At 34.7% G+C, this 20,312-nt stretch overlaps 1 protein-coding gene across 1 annotated transcript; it reads right to left on the bottom strand.

Annotated features, from left to right (window-relative positions):
* Window positions 1–1,596: 1,596 nt before the first annotated feature.
* Window positions 1,597–8,110, bottom strand: LOC133293735 (L-ascorbate oxidase homolog). The gene is made up of 8 exons (XM_061492336.1): window positions 7,944–8,110; window positions 7,735–7,844; window positions 5,505–5,775; window positions 4,546–4,648; window positions 3,874–4,219; window positions 2,461–2,826; window positions 2,165–2,243; window positions 1,597–2,046 (listed from the first exon to the last, which is right to left on the bottom strand). The coding sequence occupies exons 1-8, from the start codon at window positions 8,079–8,081 to the stop codon at window positions 1,834–1,836; spliced, it is 1,626 nt and encodes a 541-aa protein (XP_061348320.1). The 5' UTR covers window positions 8,082–8,110; the 3' UTR covers window positions 1,597–1,833.
* Between the last annotated feature and the right edge of the window lie 12,202 nt (window positions 8,111–20,312).

The following is a 20,312-nucleotide window of genomic DNA, read 5'->3' as shown; positions in this document are numbered from 1 at the left end:
GAATGATTCCAAAATTTACAGAATCACTACTCTCTACCATTCTTAAATAAGATGAGAAATTACTCTGAGACATTTTATCAAAGTGGAGAAATGATTTCAAGAAAGTGGAGGAAAATAAACAAAGAAGTACTACCTAGAAACTCAAAAGACTAGTATGAAACCCAAAAACGTAAACTCAAATAACAAAACAAAAAATGAGAAACTTCAGTAACCAATATGAACCCATAAATGTAAAGAAGAACCAAAAAGACAAAGAGGAAGGAAATGTAAATACTTGAACTTATGAAAATACTTTGACTCTGAAACCTTTTATACGAACTCTGAAGCATCACAAACAAGATACAACCAAGAAAAAAAAGATTTCTTTGGAAAAAAGTGGAAACTTTTGGAAGATTTCTTCTAAAGAAATATTAGGAGATAAAAGTGGATGTGAGAAGACGAAGAGAAAATTCAAATGAAATGATAAAATTCCCTTTTCTCAAAATGTATGAAAAAGTCAATGGGGGCAAAAAGGTAAAAGCATAAGGAAATGTGAAATGGTAAAAGTGAAATCCTAAAAGCACTATAAATGTGTCATATATTGAAAACGTATGATTAAGACATGTTAATAGCAGTAATCATTAATCTGACGAACAAAGTCTAATCAACCATTTCTATGTGGAGAGGTGACGGTTACCAACTAAAATAGAAGGTAATCCACTAATTTTTTATTTTTTACGACATCCACACACGTGAAACAGTCCTTCAAATATATAATCCCGAAACATCTATACATCCCCTTACTCATGATAAAGTATAAGCAACGAACTAAATGGGCAACTGATTTGAATCCATACTAAACAGGATAAAGAGTCCATTCCAATAACAACCAAAAAGGCAAAAAGTCAAAGTTTTAGTCAGTAAGGAAGTGTGTACACCACACCTACACATAATCCCGAGAATACAAAATTGGAATGACAATAACTCATGACTCATGAGCCTTCTTAAAAGCCAATAAATAAAGAATATTCACGAGATTCTAGCTAAGCCTACGTATCATAGCTCACTAAAAACATCCGTTGGATGGATTAGGCTGACAAAACCACCACAATTCAACAATAAGAATGAATGTCACCGTACTAAAGGCAGAATAAGAAGGTAATGCAGCTATTATAAAAGAGAGGTTCATAGCCCAAGTATTATTATCTTCTCCAATTTACTTAATCTCATTATACATATACTGACTTAAGTGGTGAAGTACCTTGTAGCCCCCCTCCTCGACGGTGCCACACACACATATTTGTCCCATACAAATAGGCTTCTCCAACACCCCTGGACCCGTCGCATTCATCCTTCAACTACCACTTGGACCAAACTCAATTTTGTGTGATTAGACCCAACTCCTCTTAAACCAATGAAAATCAAAGTTATGCATTTTTACAACTAAAATTTATTGAGCATCATATTCTACTATTTCTTTTTATTTTAGTACAGATATTCTACTAGACATCATAGAAGAGACAACCAATGCTAAATGCAAGAGACACCCTGATCTGCCAATCGACAAATGCCAACTTCCTTATAACCTTACTCTGTAATAATAGTAAAATTTGGGAAATTACAAAGGGAATAGAATATTGTTTTCTTTTTCTTTTTCTTTTTCTTTTTCTTGGGAAAGAATGTGACCTCGAGCTGGGGTCATTCATAGTGGAAATCATACATGTCCATCATAAATTACCAAAATCACCGAACAATAAAATCAAAATCAGAAGGTAAAGAATTGACTTCTTTTCATATTCCAAGGCTAGAATGCCTTCCCTGCCCAAGCGTGGGATCCTTCAGGCGTTTGCTAGCTTAGAGAGGGCGTGTGTGTCTCCCACTTGCCTTACCACAAAGAAGTGCATTCTTTGGAATAGGATATTCATCTCTGATTGAGGTTGATGTTGTATAAACGCGCATATAAAACTGTTGGCCAAGATATTGCCGTGCCCAAAATTCAGACCTCAAGTTCCACATTCCCACATTGTCAAGTGACACATATATAGCAGTCCATGACTTGGGATATACCTAAAGGAATCAAGATTATCAAAGATTTGAATCAGTTCTAAAATCTAATCTTGCGAGCAACATAATAATACACTAGTTAGGCCACGAGACAATGAAAATGATTATAGCTTATTCTCACCTGAGTGGTGCAACGCGCAACCGCATCTCGAAGATTGTACCCATTCCTGCTAGCAGATGTCCACTGTCCTCCATCCATACTACATATAAAATGAAATACTTCACATCTTTAATAAAAATGAAGAGAAAAAACACCCAACCATATTGAGAAAAATGCAAAAAAAAGGGGAAGCCAACAAATAGTTGACCAATTTCTCAAAGCCAAACACCAACCATATATGATGATTGATGATTGATGATTGATGACTCAACCAAATGTTATATGTATGCTAGGCATTCAAAATGATATATGCTCACCCAACCACGAAGAAAGAGTAGCCATCAAGATGATAGCTCTGAAGGATGTCCTCATCATTTTGGAAGACAATCTCCACAAATGTTCTATAGTCAGTTTGCATTACAGATGTGTCAACGTAAACGCCACCGCCAGTGGGTCTGTCCGATATGCTTCCCACACGAAAAACGCCCGAGATTTTGAAGTAGTCAGCGAGCTTAAGAGGAGTGTCTGGGGCAACATAAGACACGCTGTTAATTGCATATCTTTGCTTGCCATTCACTTGACCAGCTGAACTCGACAATACGATGGTCCTGGTTGTGTTTATAAGACCGTAATGGTAGGAGCCTTGCGGGTTTGGCCTCGGTCCACTTGCTGTCAGGTTAGTCCTGAAATTGTGCAACATTAAAGTCACAATATATAGTTATCCTCAGTTTCTCTTCATGTTCCTACTTCCTAGTAGTTCAACTAGTGTGTTTGCTTTTTTGTTTGAAAAGCTTCAATATGGTTTGGGCAAAAGCTTTCTTTCTTGTATGTAACTGTTGCCTAAAACCAAGGTTTTAAAATTTCAAACGAGAAACAACCACATTAAGAGAATAGATGGGAATAGATGTCTTCACGGGAGTTTTTCACATGGTCAAGCTAAGAGATAAAGGAACAGTCACCAAAATGTCACTGTTCACCAACTTTTTTACCTAAATGTCACGAACAGTGTTATTTCCCAATCTGCCACGGGGGCAAGTTCGCTACCCGATGTAGCGAACTCGGTTTGCTGACGTGTCACGTTTCTAGTGGACAACAAGTTCGCTACACGAGGTAGCGAACTCCACACCTTTTTTTTTTTTCTTAATTGGTACTTATTATCCACTAGAAATGTGAAACATCAGCAAACCGAGTTCGCTACACCGGGTAGCGAACTTGCCCCCGTAGCAGATTGAAAAATAACACTGTTCGCGTGGCATTTAAGTAAAAGAGTTGGTGAAGAGTGGCATTTTAATCGGTGTTCCAGAGATAAACATAAAGAAACTAAGTTGGGTCTCACAAATTTTGGCAAAGCCCTTGAGACCTTATTTAGTATCTTTATGTATATTTTTCTCTTTACATACATAATATTAGTCATGTAAAATTTACGTAAGAGACTATATAGTTAATGAAAAAAAAAATTACATACATAATACATTTCAAGGTATTAGACTATATAGTTAATGAAAAAAAATTCTAACATGATCTTAGATTAGCAAGTAATGTATGCTATCAAAAGATCTCTAAATAAAAATGAATAATTTGTGGAATAGGACAACTTAATACGTAAGGAAAGAACTAGTCGGTGAGAACGAACCTTCTATCTTCTTTTTTTCTTTTTTTTGGTATAAAGAAAGAACCTTGTTTAAAAATAAGTTTTAGATGGTCTTATTAAAATCATATAAATATAATACCTGATGGAGCGGGCCTGGTTCAAGGACCAATCAATTTGGATGGTAGGTCCACCAGGGGGTGGGCCTGATACTGGGCCTGCAGAGTTGCTATAGCGAAGAATTCCAGGGGTGGTGAGCACTGGGGACGTAAATCGAGTGGAAACCACAATGTAATAGTCCTGAGCAGGTTGATCCGCGGTTACTAGAACCGAGTAAGATTGGCCCACGTGAACGTCAAGGGAGGAGTAAGTAGTTTGAAGGGTGTGTGTTCCTTCCACTTCTACCACCTTTAAATTGTGGTTCTGTATGAGAAAGTTAAGAGAATGTTCCAACCCCACATTTGATATTCTAAGCCTGTAAGTCTTTCCTGTGGTGTAAAGGTTAAAAAAGATTATTCGCGTCACCCAACTTTTTTTTTTCTCCTCAAACAGAGAAAACAATGATGATCACAATCAAGAATAAGAAAACAGAGCTCACGTAAATATGAACTGAGCAATGCTAAATAGACACATTTGTTAAAATCTTATTTGGGTGAAAGTCACATGCAAAATGGGATTCAACCAAGCAGGAACTTATCCAGATTTCTAGAACTAAGTTGCCTCGAGCTACTAGCACTTTCTTTAAGAAGGACAAAGAGAAATAACAAGAGAAGGTTGGATTATAGATGACTTGCATATTTGATGGGGCGCATACCTTGTTCCACATTGAGAGAAGCTCCGTTAGGCCCACGACCATTAATGAGGATTCCATCAGGGAAAGGCAGCTTCTTACCGCTATCAAGTTGGGCCTTCAAATCCTGTAACGTAATACAAATAAATTAGCTATAAACTATCGAATATGATAATTAAAGTTTCATAAAAAAAATAAAAATAAATTGGATTAGAAATAGTGGCAGAGGCCAGAGAGTACATTCAAGACATTGCCGCATCTCATCCATTCTATATATTAAATTAAAATACATTCTCTTACTTTAATATCTTATTTTAAATTATTTTTCTCCTTTTAAATTTTAAACTATTTTTTTTAGATTAACTATACAAATCTTTTTTATAATTTTAAACATTTTCCTTTTAATATTTTTTTTTAAATTCTAATGAAATTACTTATAGATATCTATTATATAATTTGAAATATTTTTATATTTTATCCAAATTAAAAAATATATGTATAATATATATTATGCTTATTAATATTAAAATTTGTCACTATTTAAAAATAATTATTACTTATTTTTATATTGAATATAATAAGTACTTTTTTGGCAAACAATATAATAAATACTTTATTATATTTAATGTTTTTCTTTTATTTCTAAAAGGTTTCATGTGTTCTTAATTACCAATAAATGCAACCGCAAAACAAGTTTGAACATTGTACACCGCTTTTGTAGAAAATCATGGTCTGAAAAGTTTTTTTGAAAAAAAAAGCTCGTTTATGATCGAGATCTCCTTTCTCCTTGAGCCACATGGCCGACATGCGACCTAGACCCAGCTGTCCCAAGATAGAGAAGTGTAGTAATGTGTAATGTTACGTAGGAAGTCAAATGTTAGTTGATCACCACGGCACACATAAAACGAGGAGAATAGTAGAAAAAGAAGAAGAAAAAAGAGAGAGAGTAATAGTATTATTAATAAGGGAAAATAAACAATTACCGTGTGGTTGGATTTGTACCAATCTCCAATTAGGACAGTGTAATCACCGGCGGGATCATCGAAGGGGACAGGAATTCTTGGTCTGCTGAGGATCCTAATGCCACCAAAACCACCAGCGGCTTTATGGAATGCAAGAGATGGGAAGTAGTAGAAGCTCCCAATTTGATCTTTCACTTGAAGTATGTAAGTGAAGTTCTGCCCCGGTGGGATGGGGCATGTTGTCCCGAAAACCCCATCCTCATACGAGTTCCTTCTCTGCTGGATCCCGTTCCTGTGTTTTGCGTAATTAAAAACCAAAATGGGATTTTAATATTTGCTTTCAAGATGTAATTCAGCTAGAGAACGAATCTCCTTTTCCTTGGTTAAACCTTAAACTTTTCTATTTACTATTGCTTTGAGTATAAGATATTGCACCGAAACATTTTCTCTTTTCCGCTAAAGTAGTTTGAGGAAAATAAAATCGAAAAGCGACAGATGTCATTTATCCCCAAGTAGTCAAATTCATTCTTCTAGCACTAGCATGCTAGCCATGTACCATGGCATTCACTTACCCTTCAGAATCAGACTATACGTAAATATTAGTTTATTTTTTATTAAAAAATAAGTAAAAAAAAAAGTTAAATTTTTGTTTTGGAAAAAGGAAATTTTTTTTTTTATTTGTTGTAAAACAATCATGATAAAACATGACGTTTAGTAAAAGTCAAGATCTATTGAGTATTGGGCCAGCTCCAAATCCAAAAGTTCACTCAACCCTCTCTTCGAATAATTTTATGGTGCACCTCCACATTAATATAGTCCTAAAATTCTTGTAAGTACGAAGAAGTCAAAGTACTTCTCATTCCATTTCAGACGTAGCCTAATAATTTTGCAAGCGAAGTTTAAGGCTTCACAGTTCTCAATGAATGGTAGCTGGTAAAGTTCGATGTCTTATTATTGTAATTAAAAGTACAGGTCGTTATATTCACTAAATCAAGGTGATATTCACATCCCGATCTCCAGCGGAGAACTGCCAGCCAAGCATAAATAAAGTAAATGGGCCCCAATTAATATAAATTATTGTTGCGGCTAAGCAATAACAGAAATTCAAACCGACAATCATAAAATGATTTCCTCTTCTTGCACATTTTTCTTTTTATTTTCCACAAGCAAATGAGCAATCCAATATTATTTACTTTGTGACTTCCCCCGGGTAGAAAGCCAAATTGCTTTTCACCAAAAAAAAAGAAAGAAAGAAAGCCAAATTGCACTTCTGGCCAATTATTTATTCGGAATAATGACTTTTGATAATGGTTTCCATCCCCATATACACCACCTCTAATCTTAATATAAATACTAAATTCATCACGAAAGTTCTTCTTTGCCCTTTCGGCGTGAATAAAGTTAAAAAAAAAAATCATACTTTTATCAAATGAATTTGAAAATACAGTATAGATTTTATTTTTTTTTATAATTTATATTAGGGATTTCAAATCTGTCATGTTCCGGAAAAAAATTTGGTGCTGAAAAAAAAATAAACTATATATAACGGATAGTATATAATTATCATATTAAAAATTATTTTATTTTTTCTCTTTTCACGTGAGACTGTCAGCTGATGTTAGAAGTGGCAAAACGAGCTCGGCCTGCCAGGCTGAGTTTTTCAAACTTGTTGTCCGTCAAGCCCACCAGCCTGCTCGGGTTGAATTTTTTTTTTTTTTAATTTTTAGTGTAAAATGTCACGGGCTTGGCCGACTGAGTTTTTTAGCTCACCTTCAAAGACAGAGGAGCCAGTACACTTTGCTACCTCTAGCTCACGTGGCGAAAAGAGAAAAAATAACTTTAATATTAATATATTACTCATAACATATAGTTATAATCTCTACCATGATCAAATTTTCCGACATAATTCTCATATTTCCCATTATATTATAATATAAGACCAATGAGCCAGATCTGGATCCATGTCCCGCAATTGGCGGATTGACCCGTGCCCCGAACAAGGGATAAGGATAGTTCATAAGTAGTACTTTCTAGTTACAAGTAATGTGACTCAACAAACATCCAAAATGTACTAGTAATCGTGTAACCACCGCAAACATCATATCAAGTTTATCAAGCATTCTTCAGAGAAACGAAAAGTTTAATTATGCATAATCATTATAAAAAAAATCTACTGACATAAATTCGTTCTTCTTATGTTATGCATAAAAATTAAGGATAAAACAAAGACAGGTGAAGAAATAGAGAGTACCAGGATAGGAGAAAGGGCTCGTCCAAGCTATTGAAAACATTGATAATAAGGTTGTCGTTGGTAACAGAATGAATGTCTGGACCTGGGAATTGACCATTGATAAGTATTCCCTGTGTTACAAAACAAAGAAAATTAAGTTTGCTTTTATATATGATTGAGATCTGGCAAAAATGAAACTGAAAAACCTAACAAGATTGAGACAAACATACTTGTTGGCGAACACCGAGGGGATAAATGTCTCCATATGTAATGTTCCAGTTGAAGAACCTGTAGGGATCTTCAGCAAGAGTGATGGCAAAGAGTGAAATAATAACGAATAACAGCATAGAGGCTAAGTTGAGCGCCATTTTCGCTCGCTCGTAATCAAAATTTAGAGACACACTCTATGCTGTGGTGTACCTAATAATGCTTAGTCTATGGGTTGTGTGGTGAATGAAGTGAAAAGAGAGAGAAACATAAAAAGGAAAGAGGAAGAGGTAAGAAATGGGTAAGGAAGGGGGCACACAAATTTAAGTGCGGTACAGAGTAGGAAGGGGTCAATATAGCCGAGAAGGGTAAAATGAAAGAGAGGGAAAGTTGAAGTGAATTTGGAAGGAAACGAGAATCGTGTCTCTTTTACGAACTTGAAGAATTAAAATTTATTGGGAAAAAAATATTAAAAAAATATGTGTCATTTTAAAAGAGGTAAAATTTATAATTGTAAGTGAGAGAAAGAGATAGAAACAAAAAAAAAATAAAGATGTGAGTCTCACTTTCTTGTGAGAATGAAATGACACAAGTTGTGTCATTTAAAAGGACAGACATTTTTTCCAAGAAAAAATATATATAATTTTTTAAAGGAAATTGTTTGCTGAAGTTAATAACTTTCACATTTTATTTTGAATAAAAGATTTTATTTTCTTAATAATTCAACGAGTGTTTGAATTATTTATTTTAATATGAATGTGTTTTTAGATTTATTTATTTAAAAAATATTTTTTTAATACTGAATGTTAACATTAATAAAATAAATAATAATAATTTAATTTTAATAAAGAGAGAAAATATAACTCTTATGTTAATTATATTAATTATTAAAATATATCATAATGTAATAAAAATATTCATATATGAATTCATTCACTAAATAAGAATATAAACAATAAAACATAAACACGATATGTTTAATAAATAAATCTATTTCTAACAAATAGAGCGGTTTATCTATAATAAAATAATTTTTATTTATAATGATTTTATTTAATTTAATGTGTTTAATAATCATAAATTATTAAAGTATTCTTAGGATTAAGTTATTTGATTAAAAATATTATTTATTTTTTGGGTCAGATTAATTTATAACTTTTTTTTTATAATTCTTATAATATCAGGGGGTACATATACTTGAGAGTAACTTATCGAAATACACAGTTGATGTTGTAATAGTTATAAATATAATTCTTCCCTTGTTTTTTATACAAAAGAAGAAGTTATTTGCTAACTTTTACATAAAAATAACGAGGTTAACAACTTTTTATTTTGATAAATATAAAAATCAATCAATAATTTTGCTTAAATAATTATGAAATTTTCTTGATTAAAATAAAAATATTAAATTCTTCTTAAAATGCACTTATTGAGAGCAACCTTTTTTTTCATATACAAAATTACAAATGGGTGTCGGTGGTGGGGTCCTCCAATACAATGAGCTGAGGATTTGATCAGTGCGTGTTTGTCTCCCACATGGATTCGTTTTGTTCTTCCAACTGTGTGTGGTGTGGCCATGGTGGTTTTGTTTTGACGCCAGGTCAGGGCACGGGCTCACATGTGACGAGTTAATATGCAAAGGATTTTAAATCTTTTTTCAAATCTGAATTTGGCAGACGCGGCATTGTTTACAATATTCCGTAAGAAAGTTGGAGCATCATTTTTTTATACATATATAAGTAAAAATTCAACATATAATAAATTAAGGTTATGTTTATCTCATTTTACGTGAGATAAATAATTCTCTTACACACACAAAAAAGGTTGAGTTCCACCACTCTTTTTTCTCTCTCTTTATATCTGTGGATCCCATTTATACTTTTATTTCTACAACATGAAGTAATTTTTTTCTTACAATCGTAAGAAAAATATATCCCTACAATTTAATATAATCTGCCAAAATTTCTTATCATTAGAATAAATCTAATGACTTAATTGGAGAAGCATTCTTCATGCCTTGTAAACCACAGATCTTGCTAAAAAGTCGATGTATGTTGACTTGAAACAACGGTCAATTTCGACTTTGTGATATTTATTATTATTTTTTTAAGTCAGGTAAGTATTTAAAAAAAAAAAGAAAAAAATTCAGAATAAAGAAAATCTAAATATATTAATAAAATGAAGAAGAAGAGGATAATAATAATAATAAATAAATAAATAAATGAAACTACAGGGAACAAACTGTAATAAACCAAAACAAAAATAGTCAAATTACTGTCTGGTGAAAAAAAAAACCTGTCATCACCATCACCGTAGTATGTAGATTTTTATATTACTTAAATAGATATAAACACAAAAAACACTAAATAAGTTCACAAATTTTCATAAAATTTCACCTTTTTAATATTTTAATATTTATTTTTTATTGATATAATTTTATTATAAATGAATTTCACATGAAAAGATCAATTTTCTTTTACGTTAGCTACTTCTAAAAAAAATTGCATGACAAAAATTTTCTTTCATCAACAAATTTTGGTAGTACCATATTATTCCAGTAGTACATAGGCATACCTATTTTTAAGCTAGATTTATTTATTTATTTCCCCCAGCAAGAATTAAATATGCGTACCATTAAAGTTAAAGAGACTAAATTCCCAATTGTTATACTTGGTAATCTTCATCTAGCAACCTAATGTGTTGCCAGATATTTTAACAAGCGAGTGGTTAGCATTTTTTATTCCCCCTTCCCAGTTCCCACCATGATTGGTTGCACTATTGTTGCAGGGTTTGAAGTTGTAACAAGGACAATTTACGGACATTAAAAATGTGATACCTCTTATCTTTTCTTACTGTATGCACACGGTTGTGTGTGTATTGAACTTTTGGATGCACATGTGTTGTTTGTCTAAGTCGGTACTACAAGACGAGGCACATTTTGTAGTTTTTGAATGCACATGTCTAGTTCGTCCTTTTGCGAGTTGGTCATGTTAATGTACTGCAAAATAAGTATAGGGCAGTGCAAAAAATGTGATTCGCACTCTGCTGGCCTTTGTGTTAATAATAATGTGTTTTTACAATATTTTTAAGCGTGTTTAGGTTAAATTTAAAAAGGAAAAAAATTATAAGTAGCCCATTACTTTCAATTTATTTATTTAAAAATTAGTACCTTTTTTACTTATTTTACAAACTGAGAATTATTAAACACATATAATAACGTTTAGAAGTTAATAATTTTTAGTTTGCAAAGTAAGTAAAAAAAATACAAAATTTTTATTTTAAATATTTTTAAAATTTGTATTCAAATACAAAATAATCCTTTTTGAAAAAAGTTCATATACAAATTTGAGGAGTGTTATTCTTATAACCTAAAAATTTTACAATTACTTACAACATATTTTTCACCGTTGATTTCCGTCAATTCAATGATTATAATTTATTAAAAATTAATAAATATGACCAGACCAAAATCAACGATGAAAAAATAAATTATAAGAAAAAGAGTTAAATCATATTTATAATTTTTTCTTATAATTTCATATAATTATTTTGTTGCTGTCATATAAAAATTGAATTAATAGTTCTCATTTTATGTTATTTATATTATAAAAATAATTGTAAAAAATTATAAATATTACGTACCTCATAATAATTTATTTTTTTTATAAATCTATCTAGAGACAGAGAGAAATTTATAGGCTTATTACGGTAATAATGTCTTATCAATTAATTTTTTTTCTTTATATATATATATATATATATATATATATATATATATATATATATATATATATGTATATAATGTGAGCTGCGGGGCCCAGAAATGATTACTTTCGCAGAAGTTGCCGGGTTGAATATCTTCGAAGAGAATATTTCCCAAAAGCGCCTGGATTATTGACTACATTTTGTAATTCAAGATCGTGAATAATATGTGTTATTATATGAATTTTGTTAATAAGTGTAGTTGGGATATATTTTTTATTTATTTTAATTATTTAAAAACTCAAATATAAGATAATTCAATATTTTATTAAATTAAATATCTATTCTTTTTATTTATTAATTTAATTTTAAGTTTAAATGTTGGAATAATTAAATTGGCGGAAGCATTTAGGTTCATCGCAGTTTGGAATATTAACGAATTATCATTACTCATTAACATAAAAAAGAGTATACCTTTTGTAGCATAAGCACACAAAATATCCCTTGTCTGGTTTTGTGTTTCCTCATATAAATTAGGTATAGGATTGATAGAACTTTCAAGTTATTGTCAAAGAGGGGAAGGAGATTTGTGTGGATACTCTATTCCTTTTTAAATCTAATCTTGACGACTCAAGACTGGAGTGGAAGTTTTGTGTCTCCTCATATAAATCAGGTGTAGGATTGATAGAACTCTCAAGTTATTGTCAAAGCGGGGAAGGAGATTTGTGTGGGTACTCTATTCCTTTTCAAATCAGGGATATTTCTGGTAAAAGAGCAAATTCCAAAAATTTCTCACTTGTTTTTGAGTAGAAACTTGAGCGCAAAGCGCAAAACTATATAACTCACTAGTAATCGTCAATTGAAATTGCTTCATCCCTTATCTAAAGCTAGCATGTGGATCTATCATCTATTATTAATTAAGGTTGTTGAATCCTAAAGGCTTGAAGTGTAAAAGATTTTAAGTTTTGATGATAACAAAATACAAGCAATTAAGCTTAACATGTAAGCACAATAAAGATACCAGTACTATAAGTAGAGGTGGCAAAGTGGGCGGCCCGCTCCGCCCTGCCCCGCCCCACCCCACCCCGCCATCAACCCGCCAAAAAACGAGTCAGCCCGCCCCGCCCCGCTTTTGAAAGTGGGCTGAAAAACTCAGCCCGTCCCGCCCCGTTTGGCGGGTTGGACGGGTTGGCCCGCCAGCCTGAGCCTATTTTACACTGACCCGCCTATGCCCTCCATCAACCCGCCAAAAAATGAGTCTGCCCCGCCCTGCTCCGCTTTTGAGATGGGTTGAAAAACTCAGTCCGCCCCACCCCGTTTGGCGGGTTGGCCCGCTGAGCCGAGCCCGCATTGCCGGCTCTAACTATAAGTCCCAAATGAAGTTAGAAGGCTAACCAACATGCAAAAAGCAATAAAGAAGTCAAAAAAGTAAAGTCAACCCTAAAATCAAAGTTAAAAGTCAAATGAAGACTTAAGAAGGCTAAAGCTTGAAGTTTAAGGAAGTGAAGCCAACTCAGAAGCTCAATAAGTTTGAAATATTGTATTAAGAATGAAAACCAAGGAAATGAAGGTTATTGAGCTTTCTTATCTAGTTATTCATACTTAGTTGATTAAAACATGCATTAGGAACATAAGTAGTGCATTCATGCATACTTGATCACACACACATGACATTATGCTTTACAGAGGTTAGACACATTCATTCATATGTGAGATGTCATTAGAAACCATAGAGAGGTGAGTAGGATTAAAGAAATTGCATTAAATAGGCTAGGGTTATGAACTTATAATATAGAATATGATGATCGAGTCAATTCCATGATTATAAATTCATTCCATACCGAACCAGACCGAAATAAGGTTAAATTGCATTAATAGGCACTTTTGTATGCAATTTACCCAAAAAAAAAACAAGATATTTACCTGAGAAAATAGGTTACTCAAAGTAACCATAAGTGACTTACCCAAGTAATTACTGTTGAACAATTTAATCGAGTAAGGCTTTGAGATTTACCCGAGTAAATCTGTAACAAAAAGCTAAAATGTATGATTTCAATCTCCAACGGATATAAACGATCGGTATATCCATTAGACTCATATATAAACATATATTGAGGGTTTCTAAGCAAGAATTACATAGAGATAACATCATATTACGCATAATTTGAAGTGATCATCTTTTAGAAATTATTTTGCATACTTGAGACATAAGGCTCCTTAATTTTTTGTTCTTCTTCGTGTCTTCATATTTTTGTTTTCATTGGATTAAAAAGTTATTTTTCATCAGTTTTGGATCGATTTGTTCCTGGAAGTAATTTGAGTTATTAAAGAGATCCAATAAGTGTATAGGTTGAGAGAGATCAAGATTGGTCAAGATTCATTTAAAACTCCATTGTCATTCAATTTTTCAGACACCGGTTGAAAGTTTTGAAGTTAGTGGACATGCGATGATAGCCTGAATGTAGCCTTCGTGTGGTTTGAGGATGAACCTGAAGGTATATCATCAGAAACGCGGAAGCGCATCGTACCGATGCGATGAAGGATAAAGAACACCGCTTTGATTACCTGGGGTGAAGAAGCGAGCGTGACGATTCCTCACGTTCAGTTCTCCTTCTACGACTCACGATCTGCAGCAACACACCACGAACGGTAGGAAAATCCACTCTGCGGTTGATCTTCCAGGCTATGACTCAAGGGGATCAGGGAGGCGTGTGGGCAACCGTTCAGATGATGAATGTCTACCTCTTTGTGTTTCTGATGTCTGTAACCCTGGGAGGAAAAGGGAGAAAAGTGTGCTTATATACTTGCCAATCCAAAACTAACCCTAAGCTTCATGGGTTAGAATTAGTCTTTGTGCTCACTCTCACTAAAGCTATTGGGCTTAAGTGAAAAGAGCATACTTAAACCCAACAATCTCCCACTTGCTCTTTTGGACACAAACTTGAGTTCATAAACCCAAGACTATGTAGCCCATAAGCCATCATCATCTGATTATACAACACATCCCTTGTCTCAAGCTAGCCTGGGGATCTACCATTTGTCACTCATCAAGGCTCCTAATAATCTTTGAAGGATTATCTAATTCGGCGCTACTCCACTAAAAGCCCGAACGTGAACTCCAAGATTAATGACCTTTATAACATGAATATGCATTGCCCCTTTACAGAATGTCTATAATTGATTGATTAATTTTCTGTAACCCAATCAATTATTTATTCACTTGACTATGATAGTTTCTCTAATGGATTATTGCACTGGCCAGTGTCTTTATTATCCAAGTACTGAAACATATCAAGAGGACATTTCCTATAAACTCTTTGTTGTTTATCTCATAAATACCGATACTCAAATAATCTCACTCCCAAAATACCGAGTTATTGGCCGTCAATAGATCGAACCTCACCCGTTGGTAAATCAAAGAATAAAAACTATTTCATTACCTATTTATAATAAACTCAGGATTAAGAGCAATTACATAACTATAGTTAACTGGAGATTTGATACCTTATGACAGAAAAATAACCTTAATCAAATCTCTCCTTGATCCTTTCAATGTGAATGTTAATTCACACCAATATCTTACAATGATTCGGACAAAACCATTTCATAAAATATTGCAGCCTAAATAAAATGCCCAACTTTATTTAACAGCTGTGAATCCATTCATCAATTGTGAGCACCTATAATCATGTGCTCCATGAACGTATCCATATGATCATATACTCCACAATTAATTCGAACCTTCGTGTTTGTAAATAGTGTGCGAAATAAATAAAAAATACCTCATTTATAACATCCAGAAAAATAACAATGCCATAATGTCTTGCTCAAAAAGCACAAAATAACAAAGTGAAAAATTAACTCCTAAAGCTATAGCAAATCTGGAATCCTCCTAAGACCCATAGATGTAATATGTCTCTCGAACACACGTTCAGGCAAACTCTTAGTAAAAGGGTCAGCAAGGTTCTCATCTGATGCTATCTTGGCAACCACTGTGTTTCCTCTTTCAATGATATCTCGGATCAAGTGGTACTTTCTCTCTATGTGTTTTTGCCTTTTGTGACACCTTGGTTCCTTGGACTGTGCTACTGCCCCACTATTATCACAGTAAAGTACAATGGGACAACTAACACCTGGTATCACCTGAAGATCTGTTAGGAACTTCTTTAACCATGCGGTTTCTTTTGCTGCCTCAGAAGCAGCTACATACTTAGCCTCTGTTGTAGAGTCCGCCACGCATGACTGTTTGACACTCCTCCAACAAATGGCCCTGCCATTAAGGGTAAACACATATCCCGAGGTTGACTTTCTTGAGTCAATATCTCCTTGGAAATCTGAGTCTGTGTAACCAACGGTTTCAAGACTCCCACTAGAATAGACCAACATATAATCTCTCGTTCTCCGTAGGTACTTGAGTATATGTTTAACCGCTATCCAGTGTTCCTCTCCAGGATTAGATTGGTACCGGCTTACTACTCCCACTGCATAGCAGATATCTGGTCTGGTGCACAGCATAGCATACATGAGACTACCTACCGCTGAAGCGTAAGGTATCCTACTCATGCGTTCTTTCTGCTCAGGAGTCTTAGGAGACTGCTCCTTAGAGAGATGAATCTCATGTCTGAAAGGGAGAATTCCCCTCTTGGAATTCTCCATGCTGAACCTGGCAAGTATTTTGTCAATGTAGTTAGCCTGGGATAATGGCAATACCCTATTCTTACGGTCTCGCAAGAGTTTAATACCAAGAATATAATTGGCCTCTCCCAAGTCCTTCATATCAAAATGCTTGCTCAGCCAGGTCTTTATGCCTGACAATACCTCTGCATCATTTTCGATGAGGAGAATATCATCCACATAAAGCACTAGAAAAGATACTGTGTTACCTTGGATCCTTTTATACATACACGACTCATCAGGACTTTTCAAAAAACCATAAGACTTAATAGCTCGATCAAATCTGATGTTCCATGCTCTGGATGCTTGCTTAAGTCCATAGATGGACCTTTGCAACTTGCATACCATATTTTCTTGCCCTTTGGCTATGAACCCTTTTGGTTGCTCTATATAGATATCCTCTTCCAAATTTCCATTTAGAAAAGCAGTTTTGACATCCATTTGCCAAATCTCATAATCAATATTTTCTGCAAGAGCTAAGAGAATCCGGATGGACTTGAGCATGGCAACTGGCGAAAAGGTTTCTTCATAATCCACACCTTCTATTTGGGTGTACCCTTTCTTCACCAATCTAGCTTTGAAGGTTTGAACCTTTCCGTCCGATCCTCTCTTTCTCTTGTAGATCCACTTGCATCCAATGGGTCTTGCCCCTTTAGGTGCTTCTACAAGAGTCCAAACTGAGTTAGAATGCATAGATCCCATCTCACGATTCATAGCCTCAAGCCATTCCTGAGCATCAACATCTTCTAGTGCCTTGTCATAACTAGTGGGGTCATCATCTTCCTCAATGACGACATCTTGAATCGATTCACCCAACAAGAGATATCTTGCTAGTTTACGAATCAATCTCCCACTACGACTGAGCTGCACTTGTTGTTGAGCATCTACAGGATGATCCAAGTCTGGTGGGTTAATAATTTCAGGAGGAGGACCCTCATTCATTTCTGGATAAACCATTTGATTTTGTTCTACCACAAGCGGTAACTCCACTTGTTGTTCATCATGTTGAATTTCTGGTTCTATTTCTGGTTCCTGTGTATGTTCAACTTCGGGCATATTTTCCCCTCTTTGAACAAATACAGGAATAAAAGCTGGAACCCCTTGAGGTTGAGGTGAAACTTGATCCGAGTCTAGCTCATCAAGTATAACCGTACTCCTCGGCTTGTGATTTGCCATATAGTCCTCCTCTAAGAAAGTCGCATGTGTACTCATTAAGACCTTCTTTTCTTTCGGACTATAAAATAACCAGCCTCTGGTTCCTTTAGGATAGCCTATAAACATGCACACTTCTGTACGAGAGTCCATCTTATTTGGCTTCTGTTGTAAGACATGTGCCGGAGCACCCCAAATTCGAATATGGTTCAAGCTGGGCTTACACCCTTTCCATAATTCTATTGAAGTCTTTAAAACAGATTTTGATGGAGCCAAGTTCAAAAGGTACATAGCAGTTTCTAAGGCATATCCCCATAATGAATCAGGCAAAGGTGAATAACTGAGCATCGATCTTGCCATCTCTAAAAGGGTTATATTTCTCCTTTCAGCAACTCCATTCTGCTGGGGTGTCCCAGGAGAAGATAATTGTGAAACTATCCCCTCTTTGGTCAAGTAAGACCTGAACTCGCCAGATAGGTATTCACCCCCTCGGTCAGACCGAAGAATCTTAATTTGAACACCAAGATGCTTTTTTGCCTCAGCCTGAAACTCTTGGAATTTTCCAAAAGCCTCAGACTTATGACGCATCAGGTACACATGTCCAAATCTAGAGTGATCATCAATAAATGTGATGAAGTACTAATACCCGCCTCTGGCCTGGACATTCATTGGTCCACATACAGCAGTATGTACCAATTCCAGCTGAAGTGTGGCACGATTCCCTTTGGTTTTGAAGGATCGCTTAGTCATTTTTCCCTCTAAACAAGATTCACATACTGGCATTGGTTCAAAGTCCAGGGATTTTAAAATCCCACTTTTCACCAAACCGTGATTCCTGTTAGAATTAATATGACCCAATCTCAAATGCCAAAGGTAAGTTTCATTGGAAACTTTTCTTTTCTTTGAAGAATGAGTATGCTCATCATCCTCTAATTCAACATGATTAATTTCACAGGGTGCAGGACTAAGGAAATACAGACCATTAAACAATTCACCGGAATAGATAAAAGAAGATGAACTTCTAATATTAACTGAGGAATTAAATTGAACTGTCAAACCATGTTTAAACAAACAACTAATAGAAATCAAATTCCTCTTAAAATCCGGAATAAACGAACAGTCTTCCAAAACCAAAGTTCTGCAATTATTAAAAGATAAAATAACTTGTCCTACTGCTAGTGCAGACACAAGTTCCCCATTGCCAAGCTTCAACACTCTTTGTCCTTCACTGATCGGCAAGCTATGTTTGAACCACTGCAAAAAGCAATAAACATGGTTAGTGGCTCCTAAATCAATGATCCATATATCATTGTAATTCTCCACTAAACAAGCCTCAATCACAAATAAATTACCCATACCTTGCTGATTCACACGAGGGCAATTTTTCTTCCAATGCCCCTGTTGTCCGCATTTGAAGCACTTGCCTTTCGGCTTCCTCACTGCAACAGACCTGGCTACTGGAATCCTTGATTTCTTCTTTTCTTGTTCTTTTTCTTACCCTTGGGTTTCCCCTTAGGTTTACCAGAACTCTCACCAACATGAAATGCACTGCCCTGCTTAACCAGAGACTGTTCAGCACTCTCAAGCTCGTGCATCAGCTGAGTGCGATCAAGATTAAACTTGTTCATATTATAGTTCATCTTGAACTGATTGAAGTAATCAAGGAGTGATTGTAACAGAAGGTCAACTTTCACTTCTTGTTCAAACCTAACCCCATGATCCTCAGCCTTCTTGAAGTTTGCAATCATTGACAAACAATGATCCCGCACACTTCCTCCAGACATTACTGTCTTAGTGACAGTATTCAGCGCAATCTGTCTAGCAGAGCCGCTAGACGTAGCAAATATGCCATCAAGAGTCTGGAGCATAGCTGCCCCACTCTCAATCATGTTTACCTGCTCCTGAAGGTGACTGACAAGACTGGCTAAAATGTAACAGCGAACTGCCACATTTTCCTTCTCCCATTTCTCCTTCTCATGCTGAAATTGTGCCTTTGTTGCATCAGGCGCATCTTCAGCAGGCTGCGCTGGTATATAGGTGGTCAGTACAAAGTTGAGCTTTTCGAATTGTAGAACAATATCAAGATTAGTTTCCATTGTTTGTAATTGGTACCATCCATAGGTTTTTGGCTCAAAATAGTTGCTAAAGGATTGAATGAAGACATTTTTCTGAAAAACAGTCAAAGCACACTAATTACAAACTAGTATTAACAACAAACAAAAATATCGCTAGTAGATTCTAATAACTACTAATTGTTTATTGTTGAACAATTCATTAGTTATCATTACAAGGCTTACGATGGGAAAGATACTTGTAAAACTAACATTGTTATTTGGGCATTTAGTTCCATTGCTAGAGCCTCGATGAGAGGGTTAACAACTTTACCTAAGTTGAATGTATTTAACCATTGTTTACTTCCAAAATTATCTTTAGTGTCTAAGTGTTGCCGACGATGGGCCGTACAAAAACTTTACTAAACTTTCGAAAATATTAAGGTTTAATTTAGTGAAATCCGATTATCCTTATCCGATGGGGCTTCAGCGATAACCATTCACTAATAAACCCACAATTGGAGCCCTTAGGTTTTTGAAAACTTAATTTTAAAAAACCTTCACCCATTCAATATTTTAAAATTTTAGAATTTTCCAATTTCCAAGAAATGTTTCATTCGAAAATAATTTTGTTTGATTTCCAATCCGGTCACTTTACGTCAGCGTGTGCTCCACACATTCATGATACATGAATGCTGTATGCATCGTGTGTTATTCCAGGACCATTTCAGAAAACTCACAAAAATTTATTTTCTTCAAACAATTTTCTCTTAGGAAATTATCTTGCTAATTTGTTTTGATTTTAAACTCCAA

This window comes from Gastrolobium bilobum, unplaced genomic scaffold (genome assembly GCF_033153095.1).
Source record: "Gastrolobium bilobum isolate Gb01-03AN ecotype WA unplaced genomic scaffold, APGP_CSIRO_Gbil_v1 utg16528, whole genome shotgun sequence".
Taxonomy (NCBI): domain Eukaryota; kingdom Viridiplantae; phylum Streptophyta; class Magnoliopsida; order Fabales; family Fabaceae; genus Gastrolobium; species Gastrolobium bilobum.
The sequence above is the reverse complement of the archived record's forward strand: the minus strand, read 5'-3'. Positions and strand labels throughout refer to the sequence as shown.